General features: G+C 53.6%; 1 protein-coding gene across 1 annotated transcript in view; it reads right to left on the reverse strand.

The window, feature by feature from the left end:
* The window catches only part of adcy3a (adenylate cyclase 3a), a 135,179-nt gene that overhangs the window by 77,852 nt on the left and 33,261 nt on the right, over window positions 1–24,066 (reverse strand). Inside the window, exons 4-5 of the mRNA XM_067988468.1 lie at window positions 7,422–7,533; window positions 5,717–5,844 (exon numbers count right to left, since the gene is read on the reverse strand). Of these exons, the coding sequence (XP_067844569.1) occupies window positions 5,717–5,844; window positions 7,422–7,533 (240 nt within the window). The remainder of the gene's footprint in view (window positions 1–5,716; window positions 5,845–7,421; window positions 7,534–24,066) is intronic.

Raw genomic sequence — 24,066 nt, forward strand, 5'->3', positions numbered from 1 at the left:
ACACCAAACACCTCCACACCAAACACCTCACACCAAACACCTCACACCAAACACCAAACACCTCACACCAAACACCTCACACCAAACACCAACACCAAACACCTCACACCAAACACCTCACACCAAACACCAAACACCAAACACCAAACACCTCACACCAAACACCTCACACCTCACACCTCACACCAAACACCTCACACCTCACACCAAACACCTCACACCAAACACCTCACACCTCACACCAAACACCTCACACCAAACACCTCACACCTCACACCAAACACCTCACACCTCACACCTCACACCAAACACCTCACACCAAACACCTCACACCCACACCACACCCACACCAACACCTCACACCAAACACCTCACACCAAACACCTCACACCAAACACCTCACACCAAACACCCACACCTCACACCTCACACCAAACACCTCACACCTCACACCAAACACCTCACACCAAACACCTCACACCAAACACCTCACACCTCACACCAAACACCTCACACCAAACACCTCACACCTCACACCAAACACCTCACACCTCACACCTCACACCAAACACCTCACACCAAACACCTCACACCAAACACCTCACACCTCACACCTCACACCAAACACCTCACACCTCACACCAAACACCTCACACCTCACACCAAACACCTCACACCTCACACCAAACACCTCACACCAAACACCTCACACCAAACATCTCACACCAAACACCTCACACCAAACACCTCACACCAAACACCTCACACCTCACACCAAACACCTCACACCAAACACCTCACACCAAACACCTCACACCAAACACCTCACACCTCACACCAAACACCTCACACCAAACACCTCACACCAAACACCAAACACCTCACACCAAACACCTCACACCAAACACCTCACACCAACACCTCACACCTCACACCAACACCTCACACCAAACACCTCACACCAAACACCAAACACCTCACACCAAACACCTCACACCAAACACCTCACACCAAACACCAAACACCTCACACCAAACACCTCACACCAAACACCTCACACCAAACACCTCACACCAAACACCTCACACCTCACACCAAACACCTCACACCAAACACCTCACACCAAACACCTCACACCAAACACCTCACACCAAACACCTCACACCTCACACCAAACACCTCACACCAAACACCTCACACCAAACACCTCACACCAAACACCAAACACCTCACACCAAACACCTCACACCAAACACCTCACACCAAACACCTCACACCAAACACCAAACACCTCACACCAAACACCTCACACCAAACACCTCACACCAAACACCTCACACCTCACACCTCACACCAAACACCTCACACCAAACACCTCACACCAAACACCTCACACCAAACACCTCACACCAAACACCTCACACCTCACACCAAACACCTCACACCTCACACCTCACACCAAACACCTCACACCAAACACCTCACACCAACACCTCACACCAAACACCTCACACCTCACACCAAACACCTCACACCTCACACCAAACACCTCACACCAAACACCTCACACCTCACACCTCACACCTCACACCAAACACCTCACACCAAACACCTCACACCAAACACCTCACACCAAACACCTCACACCAAACACCTCACACCTCACACCAAACACCTCACACCAAACACCTCACACCTCACACCTCACACCAAACACCTCACACCTCACACCTCACACCTCACACCAAACACCTCACACCAAACACCTCACACCAAACACCTCACACCAAACACCTCACACCAAACACCTCACACCCAAACACCTCACACCTCTCACCAAACACCTCACACCTCACACCAAACACCTCACACCAAACACCTCACACCCAAACACCTCACACCTCACACCTCACACCAAACACCTCACACCAAACACCTCACACCTCACACCAAACACCTCACACCTCACACCAAACACCTCTCACCAAACACCTCACACCTCACACCAAACACCTCACACCAAACACCTCTCACCAAACACCTCACACCTCACACCAAACACCTCACACCTCACACCTCACACCTCACACCTCACACCAAACACCTCACACCAAACACCTCACACCTCACACCTCACACCAAACACCTCACACCAAACACCTCACACCTCACACCAAACACCTCACACCTCACACCTCACACCAAACACCTCACACCAAACACCTCACACCTCACACCTCACACCAAACACCTCACACCAAACACCAAACACCTCACACCAAACACCTCACACCAAACACCTCACACCTCACACCAAACACCTCACACCTCACACCAAACACCTCACACCAAACACCTCACACCAAACACCTCACACCTCACACCTCACACCAAACACCTCACACCAAACACCTCACACCAAACACCTCACACCAAACACCTCACACCAAACACCTCACACCAAACACCTCACACCTCATACCAAACACCTCACACCAAACACCTCACACCAAACACCTCACACCAAACACCTCACACCAAACACCTCACACCTCACACCTCACACCTCACACCTCACACCAAACACCTCACACCAAACACCAAACACCTCACACCTCACACCAAACACCTCACACCTCACACCAAACACCTCACACCAAACACCTCACACCAAACACCTCACACCTCACACCTCACACCTCACACCAAACACCTCACACCAAACACCTCACACCTCACACCTCACACCTCACACCTCACACCAAACACCTCACACCAAACACCTCACACCAAACACCTCACACCTCACACCTCACACCAAACACCTCACACCAAACACCTCACACCAAACACCTCACACCTCACACCTCACACCTCACACCAAACACCTCACACCAAACACCTCACACCTCACACCAAACACCTCACACCAAACACCTCACACCAAACACCTCACACCAAACACCTCACACCAAACACCTCACACCAAACACCTCACACCAAACACCTCACACCAAACACCTCACACCAAACACCTCACACCTCACACCTCACACCAAACACCTCACACCAAACACCTCACACCAAACACCTCACACCTCACACCTCACACCAAACACCTCACACCAAACACCTCACACCAAACACCTCACACCTCACACCTCACACCTCACACCAAACACCTCACACCAAACACCTCACACCAAACACCTCACACCAAACACCTCACACCAAACACCTCACACCAAACACCTCACACCTCACACCAAACACCTCACACCAAACACCTCACACCAAACACCTCACACCTCACACCTCACACTAAACACCTCACACCAAACACCTCACACCAAACACCTCACACCAAACACCTCACACCAAGCAGCTCACACCTCACACCTCACAACTCGCACCAAGCAGCTCACACCTCACACCAACCTGTGTCAGTCAGCCGCCTGACCCCATCCTCAAACTCCCAGAGCACAGCGAAACCTCTCCCCACAGCAAGATCCACCCCTCTCCAAAATATGCCTCACAGAGACCTCCCTTCTTCAAAAGAGATCCCAGTGGAGAGTCTCACAATCAGGAACCCCTTTAAAGGGGAGTCTCATCTTTAAAAGGGGTCCCTGACGGTGAGACTCTCTCTGTAAAAGGGGTCCCTGATGGTGAGACTCTCTGTAAAAGGGGTCCCTGATGGTGAGACTCTCTGTAAAAGGGGTCCCTGACGGTGAGACTCTCTCTGTAAAAGGGGTCCCTGATGGTGAGACTCTCTGTAAAAGGGGTCCCTGATGGTGAGACTCTCTGTAAAAGGGGTCCCTGATGGTGAGACTCTCTGTAAAAGGGGTCCCTGATGGTGAGACTCTCTCTGTAAAAGGGGTCCCTGACGGTGAGACTCTCTCTGTAAAAGGGGTCCCTGATGGTGAGACTCTCTGTAAAAGGGGTCCCTGATGGTGAGACTCTCTGTAGGAACATAAGAAATAGGAGCAGGAGTAGGCCATATAGCTCCTTGAGTCTGCTCCGCCATTCAATAAGATCATGGCTGATCTTTGACCTCAACTCCACTTTCCTGCCCGATCCCCATATCCCTTGATTCCCCTAGAGTCCAAAAATCTATCAATCTCAGTCTTGAATATATTCAATGACTCAACATCCACAGCCCTCTGGGGTAGAGAATTCCAAAGATTCACGACCCTCTGAGTGAAGAAATTCCTCCTCATCTCAGTCCTAAATGTCCGACCCCTTATCCTGAGACTATGCCCCCTAGTTCTAGACTCTCCAGCCAAGGGGAAACAATCTCTCAGCATCTACCCTGTCAACCCCCCTCAGAATCTTATATGTTTCAATGAGATCATCTCTCATTCTTCTAAACTCCAGAGAGTATAGGCCCATTCTACTCAACCTCTCCTCATAGGACAACCCTCTCATCCCAGGAATCAATCTAGTGAACCTTCATTGCACCGCCTCTAAGGCAAGTATATCCTTCCTTAGATAAGGAGACTAAAACTGTACACAGTACTCCAGGTGAGGTCTCACTAAAGCCCTGTACAATTGTAGTAAGACTTCCTTACTCTTTCACTCCAACCCACTTGCAATAAAGGCCAACATGCCATTTGCTTTCCTAATTGCTTGCTGTACCTGCATGCTAACTTTCTGTGTTTCTTGTACAAGGACACCCAAATCTCTCTGAACACCAACATTTAATAGTTTCTCACCATTTAAAAAATATTCTGTTTTTCTGTTCTTCCTACCAAAGTGAATAACCTCACATTTCCCCACATTATACTCCATCTGCCACCTTCTTGCCCACTCACTTAATCTCTTTGCAGACTCTTTGTGTCCTCCTCACAGCTTACTTTCCCACCTAGCTTTGTATCGTCAGCAAACTTGGATACATTACACTCGGTCCCTTCATCTAAGTTATTAATATAGATTGTAAATAGCTGAGGCCCAAGCACTGATCCTTGCTGCACCCCACTAGTTACAGCCTGTCAACCTGAGAATGACCTGTTTATCCCTACTCTCTGTTTTCTGTTCTTTAACCAATCCTCTATCCATGCTAATATATTACCCCCAACCCCATGAGCCCTTCCCTTATGTAACAACCTTTTGTGTCGCACCTTATCGAATGCTTTTTGAAAAACCAAATAAACTACATCCACTGGTTCCCCTTTATCTACCCCGCTCGTTACATCCTGTAAAAGGGGTCCCTGATGGCAAGAGTGGGAGGAGGGCTCAGTTTGTGCTGAGCTTGTCAGGGACTCTGAGCGGATTGGTGCCTGTACCTGGCCTCCACTGGCAGTGTGCATCAGTCTCAAAGGACGAGCTCTCCCTTCCTGCCCATCTGCGCCCTTGGTACAGTCGGAGGGGCCGTCCAGGACCAGTTCCCAAATCATAGAATCATACAGCACAGGAGGAGGCCATTCGACCAGTCGTGCCTGTGCCGGCTCTTTGAAAGAGCTGTCCAATTAGTCCCACTCCCCCACTCTTTCCCCAGAGCCCTGTAAATTTCTCCTTTTCAACTATTTATCCAATTCCCTTTTGAAAGTTACTATTGAATCTGCTTCCACCGCCCTTTCAGGCAGCTCATTCCAGATCAGAACAACTCGCTGCGTAAAAAAATGTTTCCGCATGTCACCTCTGTCTGGTCCAGGCCCTGAGTGGGACCGAGTGGGCCCTGAATGGGGCCTCTCGGTGGGGGAGGAGGGTCTGTACTCACGAGATGGCATCGACCATTGCTAGGCCCATGTAGATAGAGCAGGCAGCGTGATCATCCCGGTTATCCGGCAATCCACAGATGCAGTAATAACAATCACCGAGGATCTTGATCCGCAGCTGATGGTATTTCTGAGGGAAGGAAGGAGGGAGATTGTTACTGACTTCCCAGTAAATCACAGTGAGGGAAGGTCAAGGGTAAAGGGGGGAATTACCAGCTGCCCACCAACTTACAACTCTCACCGTATGCTGTCGGGCCCCACTGTGCCCGGTGTGTATGTGTGACTGGTGTTTGTGTTCCCGATGTATATGTGCCCGGTGTGTGCGTGTGCCTAGTGTGTGTGCAGGCCCGGTGTGTGTGTGTGTGTGTGTGTGTGTGTGTGTGCCAGATATGTGTGTGCCAGGTATATGTGTGGCAGGTGTGTGTGTGCCTGGTATGTGTGTGGCTGGTATGTGTGTGGCTGGTATGTGTGTAACTGTTGTGTGTGTGTGCCTGGTGTGTGCGTATGTGCCAGGTGTGTGTGTGTGCCCAGTGTGTGTGTGGCTGGTATGTGTGTGGCTGGTATGTGCGTGTGTGTGTGTGTGTGTGTGTGTGTGCCCAGTGTGTGTGTGCGCCCATTGTGTATGTGCCCAGTGTGTGTGTGCCCAGTGTGTGTGTGTGCCCAGTGTGTGTGTGTGCCCAGTGTGTGTGTGTGCCCGGTGTGTGTGTGCCCAGTGTGTATGTGTGCCTGGTGTGTGTGTGCCCAGTGTGTGTGTGTGCCCAGTGTGTGTGTGTGCCCGGTGTGTGTGTGCCCAGTGTGTGTGTGTGCCCGGTGTGTGTGTGTGCCCAGTGTGTGTGTGCCCGGTGTGTGTGTGCCCAGTGTGTGTGTGTGCCCGGTGTGTGTGTGCCCAGAGTGTGTGTGTGCCCAGTGTGTGTGTGTGCCCAGTGTGTGTGTGCCCAGTGTGTGTGTGCCCAGTGTGTGTGTGTGCCCAGTGTGTGTGTGCCCAGTGTGTGTGTGCCCAGTGTGTGTGTGGCTGGTATGTGTGTGGCTGGTATGTGCGCGTGTGTGTGTGTGTGTGTGTGTGTGTGTGTGTGTGTGTGCGCCCATTGTGTATGTGCCCAGTGTGTGTGTGCCCAGTGTGTGTGTGTGCCCAGTGTGTGTGTGTGCCCGGTGTGTGTGTGCCCAGTGTGTGTGTGTGCCCGGTGTGTGTGTGTGTGCCCGGTGTGTGTGTGCCCAGTGTGTATGTGTGCCCGGTGTGTGTGTGTGCCCAGTGTGTGTGTGTGCCCGGTGTGTGTGTGCCCAGTGTGTGTGTGTGCCCGGTGTGTGTGTGTGCCCAGTGTGTGTGTGCCCGGTGTGTGTGTGCCCAGTGTGTGTGTGTGCCCGGTGTGTGTGTGCCCAGTGTGTGTCTGTGCCCAGTGTGTGTGTGTGCCCGGTGTGTGTGTGCCCAGTGTGTGTGTGTGCCCGGTGTGTGTGTGCCCAGTGTGTGTGTGCCCAGTGTGTGTGTGTGCCCAGTGTGTGTGTGCCCAGTGTGTGTGTGTGCCCAGTGTGTGTGTGCCCAGTGTATGTGTGCCCAGTGTGTGTGTGTGCCCAGTGTGTGTGTGCCCAGTGTGTGTGTGTGCCCAGTGTGTGTGTGCCCAGTGTATGTGTGCCCAGTGTGTGTGCCCAGTGTTTTTATGCACCCACTGTGTGTATGCCTGGAGTGTGTGCCCACTGTCGGGATAGACTCACCGCAGCCAGTTTATCGAAGCGGGCGAAGAGCTCATTGAGAAGTTTGACCAGTTCCTGGGCACTGCAGGACGATGATAATTGTGTGAACCCCACAATATCGGCAAACAGGATACTGCGAGAGGGAGATGGAGAGAGAGAGAGAGAAAAAGGGTCAAAACTCAGAGCAAACATCACCTGCAGCTCCCGATTGACACCAGGCTCAGAACTCACTCACAGCCAAACTCAACATTCTGGGACCCTGTGGCTCCAAAACACCAACAAGAGCAAATTAGTGAGCGACTGAACCACTCCCCTTACGTTCACAGCCAAACCTCAGTCGTCCATCACTGGGAATCAATCAATGACCCGCCCTCTACCTCCCCTCTTCACCCACCTCCATCCCTCTCCCCTCTTCACCCACCTCTCTCTCTCTCCTCTTCACCCATCTCTCTCTCCCCTCTCTTCACCCATCTCTCTCTCTCTCCTCTTCACCCATCTCTCTCTCTCCCCTCTTCACCCATCTCTCTCTCTCCCCTTTTCACACATCTCTCTCTCTCTTCCACCCATCTCTCCCTCTCCCCTCTTCACCCGTCTCTCTCTCCCCTCTTCACCCATTTCTCTCTCTCCCCTCTTCACCCATCTCTCTCTCTCCCAACTCCACCCATCTCTCTCTCTCCCCTCTTCACCCATCTCTCTCTCTCCCCTCTTCACCCATCTCTCTCTCTCCTCTTCACCCATCACTCTCCCCTCTTCACCCATCTTTCTCTCTCTCTTCCCTCTTCACCCATCTCTCCCTCCCCTCTTCACCCATCTCTCTCCCTCCCCTCTTCACCCATCTCTCTCCCCTCTTCAACCATCTCTTTCTCTCTCCTCTTCACCTATATTTCTCCCTCTTCACCCATCTCTCTCTCTCCTCTTCACCCATCACTCTCCCCTCTTCACCCATTACTCTCTCTTCCCTCTTCACCCATCTTTCTCTCTCTCTTCCCTCTTCACCCATCTCTCTCTCTCCCCTCTTCACCCATCTCTCTCCCCGCTTCACCCATCTCTCTCTCTTCCCTCTTCACCCATCTCCCTCCCTCCCCTCTTCACCCATCTCTCTCTTTTCCCTCTTCAACCATCTCTCTCTCTCCTCTTCACCCATCTTTCTCTCTCTCTTCCCTCTTCACCCATCTCTCCCTCTTCCCTCTTCATCCATCTCTCTCTCTCCCCTCTTCACCCATCTCTCCCCCCTCCCCTCTTCCCCTCTTCACCCATCTCCTCTCTCTCCTCTTCACCCATCACTCTCCCCTCTTCACCCATCTCTCTCTCTTCCCTCTTCATCCATCTCTCTCTCTCCCCTCTTCACCCATCTCTCTCTCTCCTCCGCCCATCTCTCCCTCTACCCTCTTCACCAGTCTCTCTCTCCCCTCTTCAACAATCTCTCTCTCCCTCCCCTCTTCAACCATCTCTCTCTCTCTCCCCTCTTCAACCATCTCTCTCTCCCCTCTTCACCCATCTCTCTCTCTCTCCCCTCTTCACCCATCTCCCTCTCTCCCCCTTTTCACCCATCTCTCCCTCCCCTCTTCACCCATCTCTCTCTCTCCTCCACCCATCTCTCTCTCTCCTCCTCACCCATCTCTCTCTTTTCCCTCTTCAAACATCTCTCTCTCCCCTCTCCACCCATCTCTCTCCCTCCCCTCTTCACCCATCTCTCTCTTTTCCCTCTTCAAACATCTCTCTCTCTCCTCTTCACCCATCTTTCTCTCTCTCTTCCCTCTTCACCCATATCTCCCTCGTCCCTCTTCACCAGTCTCTCTCTCCCCTCTTCACCCATCTCTCTCTCTCTCTCCTCTTCAACCATCTCTGTCCCCTCTCCACCCATCTCACTTCCTCCCCTCTTCAATCATCTCTCTCTCTCTCCCGACTTCACACATTTCTCTCTCCTCTTCACCCGTCTCTCTCTCTCTCCTCTTCACCAGTCTCTCACTCCCCTCTTCACACATCTCTCTCTCTCCTCCACCCATCACTCCCTCTCCCCTCTTCACCCGTCTCTCTCTCCCCTCTTCACCCATCTCTCTCTCTCCCCTCTTCACCCATCTCTCTCCCTCCCCTCTTCACCCATCTCTCTCTCTTCCCTCTTCACCCATCTTTCTCTCTCTCTTCCCTCTTCACCCATCTCTCTCTCTCCCCTCTTCACCATCTCTCTCTCTTCCCTCTTCACCCATCTCTCTCTCTCCCCTCTTCACCATCTCTCTCTCGTCACCCATCTCTCTCTCTCCTCCACCCATCTCTCCCTCTCCCCTCTTCACCCGTCTCTCTCTCCCCTCTTCACCCATCTCTCGCCCTCACCCCTCTTCACCCATCTCTCTCTCCCCTCTTCACCCATCTCTCTCTCTCCTCTTCACCCATCACTCTCCCCTCTTCACCCATCTCTCTCTCTTCCCTCTTCACCCATCTTTCTCTCACTCTTCCCTCTTCACCCATCTCTCTCCTCCCCTCTTCACCCTTCTCTCTCCCTCCCCTCTTCACCCTTCTCTCTCCCTCCCCTCTTCACACATCTCTCCCTCCCTTTCACCCATCTCTCCCTCTCCCCTCTTCACCCGTCTCTCTCTCCCCTCTTCACCCATCTCTCTCTCTCCCCTCTTCACCCATCTCTCTCCTCCCCTCTTCACCCATCTCTCTCTCTTCCCTCTTCACCCATCTTCTCTCTCTCTTCCCTCTTCACCCATCTCTCTCTCTCCCCTCTTCACCATCTCTCTCTCTCCCCTCTTCACCATCTCTCTCTCTCCCCTCTTCACCCATCTCTCTTCCCTCTTCAACCATCTTCTCTCTCCCCTCTTCACCCATCTCTCTCTCTTCCCTCTTCACCCATCTCTCTCTCCTCCTCCACCCATCTCTCCCTCTCCCCTCTTCACCCGTCTCTCTCTCCCCTCTTCACCCATCTCTCGCCCTCCCCTCTTCACCCATCTCTCTCTCCCCTCTTCACCCATCTCTCTCTCTCCTCTTCACCCATCACTCTCCCCTCTTCACCCATCTCTCTCTCTTCCTCTTCACCCATCTTTCTCTCACTCTTCCCTCTTCACCCATCTCTCTCCCTCCCCTCTCACCCTTCTCTCTCCCTCCCCTCTTCACCCTTCTCTCTCCCTCCCCTCTTCACACATCTCTCCCTCCCTTTTCACCCATCTCTCCCTCTCCCCTCTTCACCCGTCTCTCTCTCCCCTCTTCACCCATCTTCTCTCTCCCCTCTTCATCCATCTCTCTCCCCTCTTCACCCATCTCTCTCTCCTCCCTCTTCACCCATCTCTCTCCCTCCCCACTTCACCCATCCTCTCCCCTCTTCACCATCTCTCTCTCTTCCCTCTTCACCCATCTCTCTCTCTCCCCTCTTCACCATCTCTCTCTCTCCCCTCTTCACACATCTCTCTCCCCTCTTCACCCATCTCTCCCTCCTCTCTCTTCACCCATCTCTCTCCCTCCCCTCTTCACCCATCCTCTCCCCTCTTCACCCATCTCTCTCCCCTCTTCAACCATCTCTCTCTCTCCTCTCTTCACCCATCTCTCTCTCTTCCCTCTTCAGCCATCTCTCTCTCCCCTCTTCACCCATCTCTCTCTCTCCTCTTCACGCATCACTCTCCCCTCTTCACCCATCTCTCTCTCTTCCCTCTTCACCCATCTTTCTCTCTCTCTTCCCTCTTCACCCATCTCTCTCCCTCCCTTCTTCACCCATCTCTCTCCCTCCCCTCTTCACCCATCTCTCTCCCTCCCCTCTTCACCCATCTCTCTCCCCTCTTCACCCTCTTCACCCATCTCTCTCTCTCCCCTCTTCAACCATCTCTCTCTCCCCTCTTCACCTATCTCTCTCTCTCCCCTCTTCTTCACCCATCTCTCTCTCTCTCCTCTTCAACCATCTCTCTCTCTCTCCCCTCTTCACCCATCTATCTCTCTCTCCCCTCTTCACCCATCTCTCTCTCTTCCCTCTTTACCCATCTCTCTCTCTCTCCCATCTTCACCCATCTCTCTCCCTCCCCTCTTCACCCATCTCACTCCCTCCCCTCTTCACCCATCCTCTCCCCTCTTCACCCATCTCTCTCCCCTCTTCAACCATCTCTCTCTCTCCCCTCTTCACCCATCTCTCTCTCTCTCCCCTCTTCAACCATCTCTCTCTCTCTCCCCTCTTCCCCCATCTATCTCTCTCTCCCCTCTTCACCCATCTCTCTCTCTCTCCCCTCTTCAACCATCTCTCTCTCTTCCCTCTTCACCCATCTCTCTCTCTCCCCTCTTCACCATCTCTCCCTCCCCTCTTCACCCATCTCTCTCATCCCCCTCTTCACCCATCTCTCTCCCCTCTTCAACCATCTTCTCTCTCTCCACTTCACCTACATTTCTCCCCTCTTCACCCATCTCTCTCTCCCCTCTTCACCCATCTCTCTCTCTTCCCTCTTCACCCAATTCTCTCCCTCCCCTCTTCACCCATCTCTCTCCCTCCCCTTTTCACACATCTCTCCCTCCCTTCTTCACCCATCTCTCCCTCCCCTCTTCACCCATCCTCTCCCCTCTTCACCCATCTCTCTCCCCTCTTCACCCATCTCTCTCTCTTCCCTCTTCACCTATCTCTCTCTCTTCCATCTTCACCCATCTCTCTCTCTCCCCCCTCTTCACCCATCTCTCTCTCTCCCCTCTTCACCCATCCTCGCCCCTCTTCACCCATCTCTCTCCCCTCTTCACCCATCTCTCTCTCTTCCCTCTTCACCGATCTCTCTCTCTTCCATCTTCACCCATCTCTCTCTCTCCCCTCTTCAACCATCTCTCTCTCCCCTCTTCACCTATCTCTCTCTCTCCCCTCTTCACCCATCTCTCTCTCTCTCCTCTTCAACCATCTCTCTCTCTCTCCCCTCTTCACCCATCTATCTCTCTCTCCCCTCTTCACCCATCTCTCTCTCTTCCCTCTTTACCCATCTCTCTCTCTCTCCCATCTTCACCCATCTCTCTCCCTCCCCTCTTCACCCATCTCACTCCCTCCCCTCTTCACCCATCCTCTCCCCTCTTCACCCATCTCTCTCCCCTCTTCAACCATCTCTCTCTCTCCCCTCTTCACCCATCTCTCTCTCTCTCCCCTCTTCAACCATCTCTCTCTCTCTCCCTCTTCCCCCATCTATCTCTCTCTCCCCTCTTCACCCATCTCTCTCTCTCTCCCCTCTTCAACCATCTCTCTCTCTTCCCTCTTCACCCATCTCTCTCTCTCCCCTCTTCACCATCTCTCCCTCCCCTCTTCACCCATCTCTCTCATCCCCCTCTTCACCCATCTCTCTCCCCTCTTCAACCATCTTCTCTCTCTCCACTTCACCTACATTTCTCCCCTCTTCACCCATCTCTCTCTCCCCTCTTCACCCATCTCTCTCTCTTCCCTCTTCACCCAATTCTCTCCCTCCCCTCTTCACCCATCTCTCTCCCTCCCCTTTTCACACAACTCTCCCTCCCTTCTTCACCCATCTCTCCCTCCCCTCTTCACCCATCCTCTCCCCTCTTCACCCATCTCTCTCCCCTCTTCACCCATCTCTCTCTTCCCTCTTCACCTATCTCTCTCTCTTCCATCTTCACCCATCTCTCTCTCTCCCCCCTCTTCACCCATCTCTCTCTCTCCCCTCTTCACCCATCCTCGCCCCTCTTCACCCATCTCTCTCCCCTCTTCACCCATCTCTCTCTCTTCCCTCTTCACCGATCTCTCTCTCTTCCATCTTCACCCATCTCTCTCTCTCCCCCCTCTTCACCCATCTCTCTCCCTTCCCTCCTCACCCATCTTTCTCTCTCTCTCCTCTTCACCCATCACTCTCCCCTCTTCACCCATCTCTCTCTCTTCCCTCTTCACCAAGCTTTCTCTCTCTCTTCCCTCTTCACCCATCTCTCTCCCTCCCTTCTTCACCCATCTCTCTCCTCCCCTCTTCACCCATCTCTCTCCCCTCTTCACCCATCTCTCTCTCTTCCCTCTTCACCCGTCTCTCTCTCTCTTCCCTCTTCACCCATCTCTCTCTCTCTCCCCTCTTCACCCATCTCTCTCTCTCTCCCCTCTTCACCCATCTCTCTCTCCCTCCCCTCTTCACCCATCCTCTCCCCTCTTCACCCATCTCTCTCCCCTCTTCAACCATCTCTCTCTCTCTCCTCTTCACCCATCTCTCTCTCTGCCCCTCTTCAACCATCTCTCTTTCTCCCCTCTTCACCCATCTCTCTCTCTCTCCCCTCTTCACCCATCTCTCTCTCTTCCCTCTTCACCCATCTTTCTCTCTCTCTCCCCCCTTCACCCATCTCTCTCTCTTCCCTCTTCACCCATCCTTCTCTCTCTCTTCCCTCTTCACCCATCTCTCTCTCTCTCCCCTCTTCACCCATCTCTCTCTCCCTCCCCTCTTCACCCATCCTCTCCCCTCTTCACCCATCTCTCTCCCCTCTTCAACCATCTCTCTCTCCTCTCTCTTCACCCATCTCTCTCCCTCCCCTCTTCACCCATCCTCTCCCCTCTTCACCCATCTCTCTCCCCTCTTCAACTATCTCTCTCTCTCTCCCTCTTCACCCATCTCTCTCTCTTCCCTCTTCGCCCATCTCTCGCTCTCTTCCCTCATCACCCATCTCTCTCTCTCTCCCCTCTTCACCCATCTCTCTCTCTTCCCTCTTCACCCATCTTTCTCTCTCTCTCCCCTCTTCACCCATCTCTCTCCCTCCCCTCTTCACCCATCTCTCTCCCCTCTTCACCCATCTCTCTCTCTCTCCCCTCTTCACCCATCTCTCTCTTTCTCCCCTCTTCACACATCTCTCGCTCTCCTCCACCCATCTCACCCTCTGCCCTCTTCACCCGTCTCTCTCTCCCCTCTTCACCCATCTCTCTCTCTTCCCTCTTCACCCATCTTTCTCTCTCTCTCCCCTCTTCACCTATCTCTCTCTCTCCCCTCTTCACCCATCTCTCTCTCTCTCCTCTTCAACCATCTCTCTCTCTCTCCCCTCTTCACCCATCTCTCTCTCTCTCCCCTCTTCACCCATCTCTCTCTCTTCCCTCTTCACCCATCTCTCTCCCTCCCTTCTTCACCCATCTCTCTCCCTCCCCTCTTCACCCATCTCTCTCCCCTCTTCACCCATCTCTCTCTCTCTCCCCTCTTCACCCATCTCTCTCTTTCTCCCCTCTTCACACATCTCTCGCTCTCCTCCACCCATCTCACCCTCTGCCCTCTTCACCCGTCTCTCTCTCCCCTCTTCACCCATCTCTCTCTCTTCCCTCTCACCCATCTTTCTCTCTCTCCCCTCTTCACCATCTCTCTCTCTTCCCTCTTCACCCATCTTCTCTCTCTCTTCCCTCTTCACCCATCACTCTCCCTCCCCTCTTCACCCATCTCTCTCATCTCTTAAACCATCTTCTCTCTCTCCTCTTCACCTACATTTCTCCCTTCTTCACCCATCTCTCTCTCTTCCCTCTCACCCATCTCTCTCTCTCCTCCACCCATCTCTCCCTCTCCCCTCTTCACCCATCTCTCCCTCTCCCCTCTTCACCCATCTCTCTCTCTCCCCTCTTCACCCATCTCTCTCCCCTCTACACCCATCTCTCTCCCTCCCTTCTTCACCCATCTCTCCCTCCCATCTTCACCCAGCCCTCTCTTTCCTCTTCACCCATCACTCTCCCCTCTTCACCCATCTCTCTCTCTCTTCCCTCTTCACCCATCTCTCTCTCTCTCTTCACTCTTTACCCATCTCTCTCTCTCTCCCCTCTTCACCCGTCTCTCTCTCCTCCCCTCTTCACCCATCTCTCTCCCCTCTTCAACCATCTTCTCTCTCTCCTCTTCACCTATATTTCTCCCCTCTTCACCCATCTCTCTCTCTTCCCTCTTCACCCATCTTTCTCTCTCTCTTCCCTCTTCACCCATCTCTCTCCCTCCCCTCTTCAATCATCTCTCTCTCTCTCCCGACTTCACACATTTCTCTCTCCTCTTCACCAGTCTCTCCCTCCCCTCTTCACACATCTCTCTCTCTCCTCCACCCATCTCTCCCTCTCCCCTCCTCACCCGTCGCTCTCTCCCCTCTTCACCCATCTCTCTCCCTCCCCTCTTCACCCATCTCTCTCCCTCCCATCTTCACCCTTCTCTCTCCCTCCCCTCTTCACACATCTCTCCCTCCCTTTTCACCCATCTCTTCCTCTCCCCTCTTCACCCGTCTCTCTCTCTCCCTCTTCACCCATCTCTCTCTCTCCCCTCTTCACCCATCTCTCTCCCCTCTTCAACTATCTCTCTCTCCCCTCATCACCCATCTCTCTCTCTCTCCCCTCTTCACCCATCTCTCTCTCTCCCCTCTTCACCCATCTCTCTCTCTCCCCTCTTCACCCATCCTCTCCCCCTCTTCACCCATCTCTCTCCCCTCTTCACCCATCTCTCTCTCTCTCCCCTCTTCACCCATCTCTCTCTCTCTCTCCTCTTCAAACATCTCTTTGTCCCCTCTTCACACATCTCTCGCTCTCCTCCACCCATCTCAACCTCTGCCCTCTTCACCCATCTCTCTCCCTCCCCTCTTCACCCATCTCTCTCCCTCTTCAACCATCTCTCTCTCTCCCCTCTTCACCCATCTCTCTCTCTCCCCCTCTTCTACCATCTCTCTCTCTTCCCTCTTCACCCATCTCTCTCCCTCCCTTCTTCACCCATCTCTTTCCCTCCCCTCGTCACCCATCTCTCTCCCCTCTTCACCCATCTCTCTCTCTCTCCCCTCTTCACCCATCTCTCTCTCTCCCCTCTTCACCCATCTCTCTCTCTCCCCTCTTCACCCATCTCTCTCTCTCTCCTCTTCACCCATATCTCTCTCCTCTTCACCCATCACTCTCCCCTCTTCACCCATCTCTCTCTGTTCCCTCTTCACCCATCTTTCTCTCTCTCTTCCCTCTTCACCCAATTCTCTCCCTCCCCTCTTCACCCATCTCTCTCCCTCCCCTCTTCACACATCTCTCCCTCCCTTCTTCACCCATCTCTCCCTCCCCTCTTCACCCAGCCCTCTCTTTCCTCTTCACCCATCTCTCTCCCCTCTTCAACCATCTCTCTCTCTCCCCTCTTCACCCATCTCTCTCTCTTCCCTCTTCATCCATCTCTCTCTCTTCCCTCTTCACCCATCTCTCTCTCTCTCCCCTCTTCTCCCATCTCTCTCTCTTCCCTCTTCACCCATCTTCTCTCTCTCTCCCCTCTTCACCCATCTCTCTCTCTTCCCTCTTCATCCATCTCTCTCTCTTCCCTCTTCACCCATCTTTCTCTCTCTCTTCCCTCTCACCCATCTCTCTCCCTCCCTTCTTCACCCATCTCTCTCCCTCCCCTCTTCACCCATCTCTCTCCCTCCCCTCTTCACACATCTCTCTCCCTCCCCTCTTCACCCATCTCTCTCCCCTCTTCACCCTCTTCACCCATCTCTCTCTCTCCCCTCTTCAACCATCTCTCTCTCCCCTCTTCACCTATCTCTCTCTCTCTCCCCTCTTCACCCATCTCTCTCTCTCTCCTCTTCAACCATCTCTCTCTCTCTCCCCTCTTCACCCATCTATCTCTCTCTCCCCTCTTCACCCATCTCTCTCTCTTCCCTCTTTACCCATCTCTCTCTCTCTCCCCTCTTCACCCATTCTCTCTCCCCTCTTCACCCCATCTCTCTCTCTCCCCTCTTCACCCATCTCTCTCCCTCCCCTCTTCACCCATCTCACTCCCTCCCCTCTTCACCCATCCTCTCCCCCTCTTCACCCATCTCTCTCCCTCTTCAACCATCTCTCTCTCTTCCCTCTTCATCCATCTCTCTCTCTCCCCTCTTCACCCATCTCTCTCTCTCTCCCCTCTTCAACCATCTCTCTCTCTCCCCTCTTCACCCATCTATCTCTCTCTCCCCTCTTCACCCATCTCTCTCTCTCTCCCCTCTTCAACCATCTCTCTCTCTTCCCTCTTCACCCATCTCTCTCTCTCCCCTCTTCACCATCTCTCCCTCCCTCTTCACCCATCTCTCTCATCCCCCTCTTCACCCATCTCTCTCCCCTCTTCAACCATCTTCTCTCTCTCCACTTCACCTACATTTCTCCCCTCTTCACCCATCTCTCTCTCCCCTCTTCACCCATCTCTCTCTCTCCTCTTCACCCATCACTCTCCCTCTTCACCCATCTCTCTCTCTCTCCCCTCTTCACCCATCTCTCTCCCTCCCCTCTTCACCCATCTCACTCCCTCCCCTCTTCACCCATCCTCTCCCCTCTTCACCCATCTCTCTCCCCTCTTCAACCATCTCTCTCTCTCCTCTTCAACCATCTCTCTCTCTCTCCCTCTTCACCCATCTCTCTCTCTCTCCCCTCTTCACCCATCTATCTCTCTCTCCCCTCTTCACCCATCTCTCTCCCTCCCCTCTTCACCCATCTCTCTCCCCTCTTCACCCTCTTCACCCATCTCTCTCTCTCCCCTCTTCAACCATCTCTCTCTCCCCTCTTCACCTATCTCTCTCTCTCCCCTCTTCACCCATCTCTCTCTCTCTCCTCTTCAACCATCTCTCTCTCTCTCCCCTCTTCACCCATCTATCTCTCTCTCCCCTCTCATCACCCATCTCTCTCTCTTCCCTCTTACCCATCTCTCTCTCTCTCCATCTTCACCCATCTCTCTCCCTCCCCTCTTCACCCATCTCACTCCCTCCCCTCTTCACCCATCCTCTCCCCTCTTCACCCATCTCTCTCCCCTCTTCAACCATCTCTCTCTCTCCCCTCTTCACCCATCTCTCTCTCTCTCCCCTCTTCAACCATCTCTCTCTCTCTCCCCTCTTCCCCCATCTATCTCTCTCTCCCCTCTTCACCCATCTCTCTCTCTCTCCCCTCTTCAACCATCTCTCTCTCTTCCCTCTTCACCCATCTCTCTCTCTCCCCTCTTCACCATCTCTCCCTCCCCTCTTCACCCATCTCTCTCATCCCCTCTTCACCCATCTCTCTCCCCTCTTCAACCATCTTCTCTCTCTCCACTTCACCTACATTTCTCCCCTCTTCACCCATCTCTCTCTCCCCTCTTCACCCATCTCTCTCTCTTCCCTCTTCACCCAATTCTCTCCCTCCCCTCTTCACCCATCTCTCTCCCTCCCCTTTCACACATCTCTCCCTCCCTTCTTCACCCATCTCTCCCTCCCCTCTTCACCCATCCTCTCCCCTCTTCACCCATCTCTCTCCCCTCTTCACCCATCTCTCTCTCTTCCCTCTTCACCTATCTCTCTCTCTTCCATCTTCACCCATCTCTCTCTCTCCCCCTCTTCACCCATCTCTCTCTCTCCCCTCTTCACCCATCCTCGCCCCTCTTCACCCATCTCTCTCCCCTCTTCACCCATCTCTCTCTCTTCCCTCTTCACCGATCTCTCTCTCTTCCATCTTCACCCATCTCTCTCTCTCCCCTCTTCAACCATCTCTCTCTCCCCTCTTCACCTATCTCTCTCTCTCCCCTCTTCACCCATCTCTCTCTCTCTCCTCTTCAACCATCTCTCTCTCTCTCCCCTCTTCACCCATCTATCTCTCTCTCCCCTCTTCACCCATCTCTCTCTCTTCCCTCTTACCCATCTCTCTCTCTCTCCCATCTTCACACCATCTCTCTCCCTCCCCTCTTCACCCATCTCACTCCCTCCCCTCTTCACCCATCCTCTCCCCTCTTCACCCATCTCTCTCCCCTCTTCAACCATCTCTCTCTCTCCCCTCTTCACCCATCTCTCTCTCTCTCCCCTCTTCAACCATCTCTCTCTCTCTCCCCTCTTCCCCCATCTATCTCTCTCTCCCCTCTTCACCCATCTCTCTCTCTCTCCCCTCTTCAACCATCTCTCTCTCTTCCCTCTTCACCCATCTCTCTCTCTCCCCTCTTCACCATCTCTCCCTCCCCTCTTCACCCATCTCTCTCATCCCCCTCTTCACCCATCTCTCTCCCCTCTTCAACCATCTTCTCTCTCTCCACTTCACCTACATTCTCCCCTCTTCACCCATCTCTCTCTCCCCTCTTCACCCATCTCTCTCTCTTCCCTCTTCACCCAATTCTCTCCCTCCCCTCTTCACCCATCTCTCTCCCTCCCCTTTTCACACATCTCTCCCTCCCTTCTTCACCCATCTCTCCCTCCCCTCTTCACCCATCCTCTCCCCTCTTCACCCATCTCTCTCCCCTCTTCACCCATCTCTCTCTCTTCCCTCTTCACCTATCTCTCTCTCTTCCATCTTCACCCATCTCTCTCTCTCCCCCCTCTTCACCCATCTCTCTCTCTCCCCTCTTCACCCATCCTCGCCCCTCTTCACCCATCTCTCTCCCCTCTTCACCCATCTCTCTCTCTTCCCTCTTCACCGATCTCTCTCTCTTCCATCTTCACCCATCTCTCTCTCTCCCCCCTCTTCACCCATCTCTCTCCCTTCCCTCCTCACCCATCTTTCTCTCTCTCTCTCCTTCACCCATCACTCTCCCCTCTTCACCCATCTCTCTCTCTTCCCTCTTCACCAAGCTTTCTCTCTCTCTCCCTCTTCACCCATCTCTCTCCCTCCCTTCTTCACCCATCTCTCTCCCTCCCCTCTTCACCCATCTCTCTCCCCTCTTCACCCATCTCTCTCTCTTCCCTCTTCACCCGTCTCTCTCTCTCTTCCCTCTTCACCCATCTCTCTCTCTCTCCCCTCTTCACCCATCTCTCTCTCTCTCCCTCTCCCCTTCACCCATCTCTCTCTCCCTCCCCTCTTCACCCATCCTCTCCCCTCTTCACCCATCTCTCTCCCCTCTTCAACCATCTCTCTCTCTCTCCTCTTCACCCATCTCTCTCTCTGCCCCTCTCAACCATCTCTCTTCTCCCCTCTTCACCCATCTCTCTCTCTCTCCCCTCTTCACCCATCTCTCTCTCTTCCCTCTTCACCCATCTTCTCTCTCTCTCCCCCCTTCACCCATCTCTCTCTCTTCCCTCTTCACCCATCCTTCTCTCTCTCTTCCCTCTTCACCCATCTCTCTCTCTCTCCCCTCTTCACCCATCTCTCTCTCCCTCCCCTCTTCACCCATCCTCTCCCCTCTTCACCCATCTCTCTCCCCTCTTCAACCATCTCTCTCTCCTCTCTCTTCACCCATCTCTCTCCCTCCCCTCTTCACCCATCCTCTCCCCTCTTCACCCATCTCTCTCCCCTCTTCAACTATCTCTCTCTCTCTCCCCTCTTCACCCATCTCTCTCTCTTCCCTCTTCGCCCATCTCTCGCTCTCTTCCCTCATCACCCATCTCTCTCTCTCTCCCCTCTTCACCCATCTCTCTCTCTTCCCTCTTCACCCATCTTCTCTCTCTCTCCCCTCTTCACCCATCTCTCTCCCTCCCCTCTTCACCCATCTCTCTCCCCTCTTCACCCATCTCTCTCTCTCTCCCCTCTTCACCCATCTCTCTCTTTCTCCCCTCTTCACACATCTCTCGCTCTCCTCCACCCATCTCACCCTCTGCCCTCTTCACCCGTCTCTCTCTCCCCTCTTCACCCATCTCTCTCTCTTCCCTCTTCACCCATCTTCTCTCTCTCTCCCCTCTTCACCTATCTCTCTCTCTCCCCTCTTCACCCATCTCTCTCTCTCTCCTCTTCAACCATCTCTCTCTCTCTCCCCTCTTCACCCATCTCTCTCTCTCTCCCCTCTTCACCCATCTCTCTCTCTTCCTCTTCACCCATCTCTCTCCCTCCCTTCTTCACCCATCTCTCTCCCTCCCCTCTTCACCCATCTCTCTCCCCTCTTCACCCATCTCTCTCTCTCTCCCCTCTTCACCCATCTCTCTCTTTCTCCCCTCTTCACACATCTCTCGCTCTCCTCCACCCATCTCACCCTCTGCCCTCTTCACCCGTCTCTCTCTCCCCTCTTCACCCATCTCTCTCTCTTCCCTCTTCACCCATCTTTCTCTCTCTCCCCTCTTCACCATCTCTCTCTCTTCCTCTTCACCCATCTTTCTCTCTCTCTTCCCTCTTCACCCATCACTCTCCCTCCCCTCTTCACCCATCTCTCTCATCTCTTAAACCATCTTCTCTCTCTCCTCTTCACCTACATTTCTCCCTTCTTCACCCATCTCTCTCTCTTCCCTCTTCACCCATCTCTCTCTCTCCTCCACCCATCTCTCCCTCTCCCCTCTTCACCCATCTCTCCCTCTCCCCTCTTCACCCATCTCTCTCTCTCCCCTCTTCACCCATCTCTCTCCCCTCTACACCCATCTCTCTCCCTCCCTTCTTCACCCATCTCTCCCTCCCATCTTCACCCAGCCCTCTCTTTCCTCTTCACCCATCACTCTCCCCTCTTCACCCATCTCTCTCTCTCTTCCCTCTTCACCCATCTCTCTCTCTCTCTTCACTCTTTACCCATCTCTCTCTCTCTCCCCTCTTCACCCGTCTCTCTCTCTCCCCTCTTCACCCATCTCTCTCCCCTCTTCAACCATCTTCTCTCTCTCCTCTTCACCTATATTTCTCCCCTCTTCACCCATCTCTCTCTCTTCCCTCTTCACCCATCTTTCTCTCTCTCTTCCCTCTTCACCCATCTCTCTCCCTCCCCTCTTCAATCATCTCTCTCTCTCTCCCGACTTCACACATTTCTCTCTCCTCTTCACCAGTCTCTCCCTCCCCTCTTCACACATCTCTCTCTCTCCTCCACCCATCTCTCCCTCTCCCCTCCTCACTCCGTCGCTCTCTCCCCTCTTCACCCATCTCTCTCCCTCCCCTCTTCACCCATCTCTCTCCCTCCCATCTTCACCCTTCTCTCTCCCTCCCCTCTTCACACATCTCTCCCTCCCTTTTCACCCATCTCTTCCTCTCCCCTCTTCACCCGTCTCTCTCTCCCCTCTTCACCCATCTCTCTCTCTCCCCTCTTCACCCATCTCTCTCCCCTCTTCAACTATCTCTCTCTCCCCTCATCACCCATCTCTCTCTCTCTCCCCTCTTCACCCATCTCTCTCTCTCCCCTCTTCACCCATCTCTCTCTCTCCCCTCTTCACCCATCCTCTCCCCTCTTCACCCATCTCTCTCCCCTCTTCACCCATCTCTCTCTCTCTCCCCTCTTCACCCATCTCTCTCTCTCTCTCCTCTTCAAACATCTCTTTGTCCCCTCTTCACACATCTCTCGCTCTCCTCCACCCATCTCAACCTCTGCCCTCTTCACCCATCTCTCTCCCTCCCCTCTTCACCCATCTCTCTCCCCTCTTCAACCATCTCTCTCTCTCCCCTCTTCACCCATCTCTCTCTCTCCCCTCTTCTACCATCTCTCTCTCTTCCCTCTTCACCCATCTCTCTCCCTCCCTTCTTCACCCATCTCTTTCCCTCCCCTCGTCACCCATCTCTCTCCCCTCTTCACCCATCTCTCTCTCTCTCCCCTCTTCACCCATCTCTCTCTCTCCCCTCTTCACCCATCTCTCTCTCTCCCCTCTTCACCCATCTCTCTCTCTCTCCTCTTCACCCATATCTCTCTCCTCTTCACCCATCACTCTCCCCTCTTCACCCATCTCTCTCTGTTCCCTCTTCACCCATCTTTCTCTCTCTCTTCCCTCTTCACCCAATTCTCTCCCTCCCCTCTTCACCCATCTCTCTCCCTCCCCTCTTCACACATCTCTCCCTCCCTTCTTCACCCATCTCTCCCTCCCCTCTTCACCCAGCCCTCTCTTTCCTCTTCACCCATCTCTCTCCCCTCTTCAACCATCTCTCTCTCTCCCCTCTTCACCCATCTCTCTCTCTTCCTCTTCATCCATCTCTCTCTCTTCCCTCTTCACCCATCTCTCTCTCTCTCCCCTCTTCTCCCATCTCTCTCTCTTCCCTCTTCACCCATCTTTCTCTCTCTCTCCCCTCTTCACCCATCTCTCTCTCTTCCCTCTTCATCCATCTCTCTCTCTTCCCTCTTCACCCATCTTTCTCTCTCTCTTCCCTCTTCACCCATCTCTCTCCCTCCCTTCTTCACCCATCTCTCTCCCTCCCCTCTTCACCCATCTCTCTCCCTCCCCTCTTCACCCATCTCTCTCCCTCCCCTCTTCACCCATCTCTCTCCCCTCTTCACCCTCTTCACCCATCTCTCTCTCTCCCCTCTTCAACCATCTCTCTCTCCCCTCTTCACCTATCTCTCTCTCTCTCCCCTCTTCACCCATCTCTCTCTCTCTCCTCTTCAACCATCTCTCTCTCTCTCCCCTCTTCACCCATCTATCTCTCTCTCCCCTCTTCACCCATCTCTCTCTCTTCCCTCTTTACCCATCTCTCTCTCTCTCCCCTCTTCACCCATTCTCTCTCCCCTCTTCACCCATCTCTCTCTCTCCCCTCTTCACCCATCTCTCTCCCTCCCCTCTTCACCCATCTCACTCCCTCCCCTCTTCACCCATCCTCTCCCCTCTTCACCCATCTCTCTCCCCTCTTCAACCATCTCTCTCTTCCTCTTCATCCATCTCTCTCTCTCCCCTCTTCACCCATCTCTCTCTCTCTCCCCTCTTCAACCATCTCTCTCTCTCCCCTCTTCACCCATCTATCTCTCTCTCCCCTCTTCACCCATCTCTCTCTCTCTCCCCTCTTCAACCATCTCTCTCTCTTCCCTCTTCACCCATCTCTCTCTCTCCCCTCTTCACCATCTCTCCCTCCCCTCTTCACCCATCTCTCTCATCCCCCTCTTCACCCATCTCTCTCCCCTCTTCAACCATCTTCTCTCTCTCCACTTCACCTACATTTCTCCCCTCTTCACCA

The sequence above is a fragment of the Heptranchias perlo genome, chromosome 8, assembly GCF_035084215.1.
Source record: "Heptranchias perlo isolate sHepPer1 chromosome 8, sHepPer1.hap1, whole genome shotgun sequence".
Taxonomy (NCBI): domain Eukaryota; kingdom Metazoa; phylum Chordata; class Chondrichthyes; order Hexanchiformes; family Hexanchidae; genus Heptranchias; species Heptranchias perlo.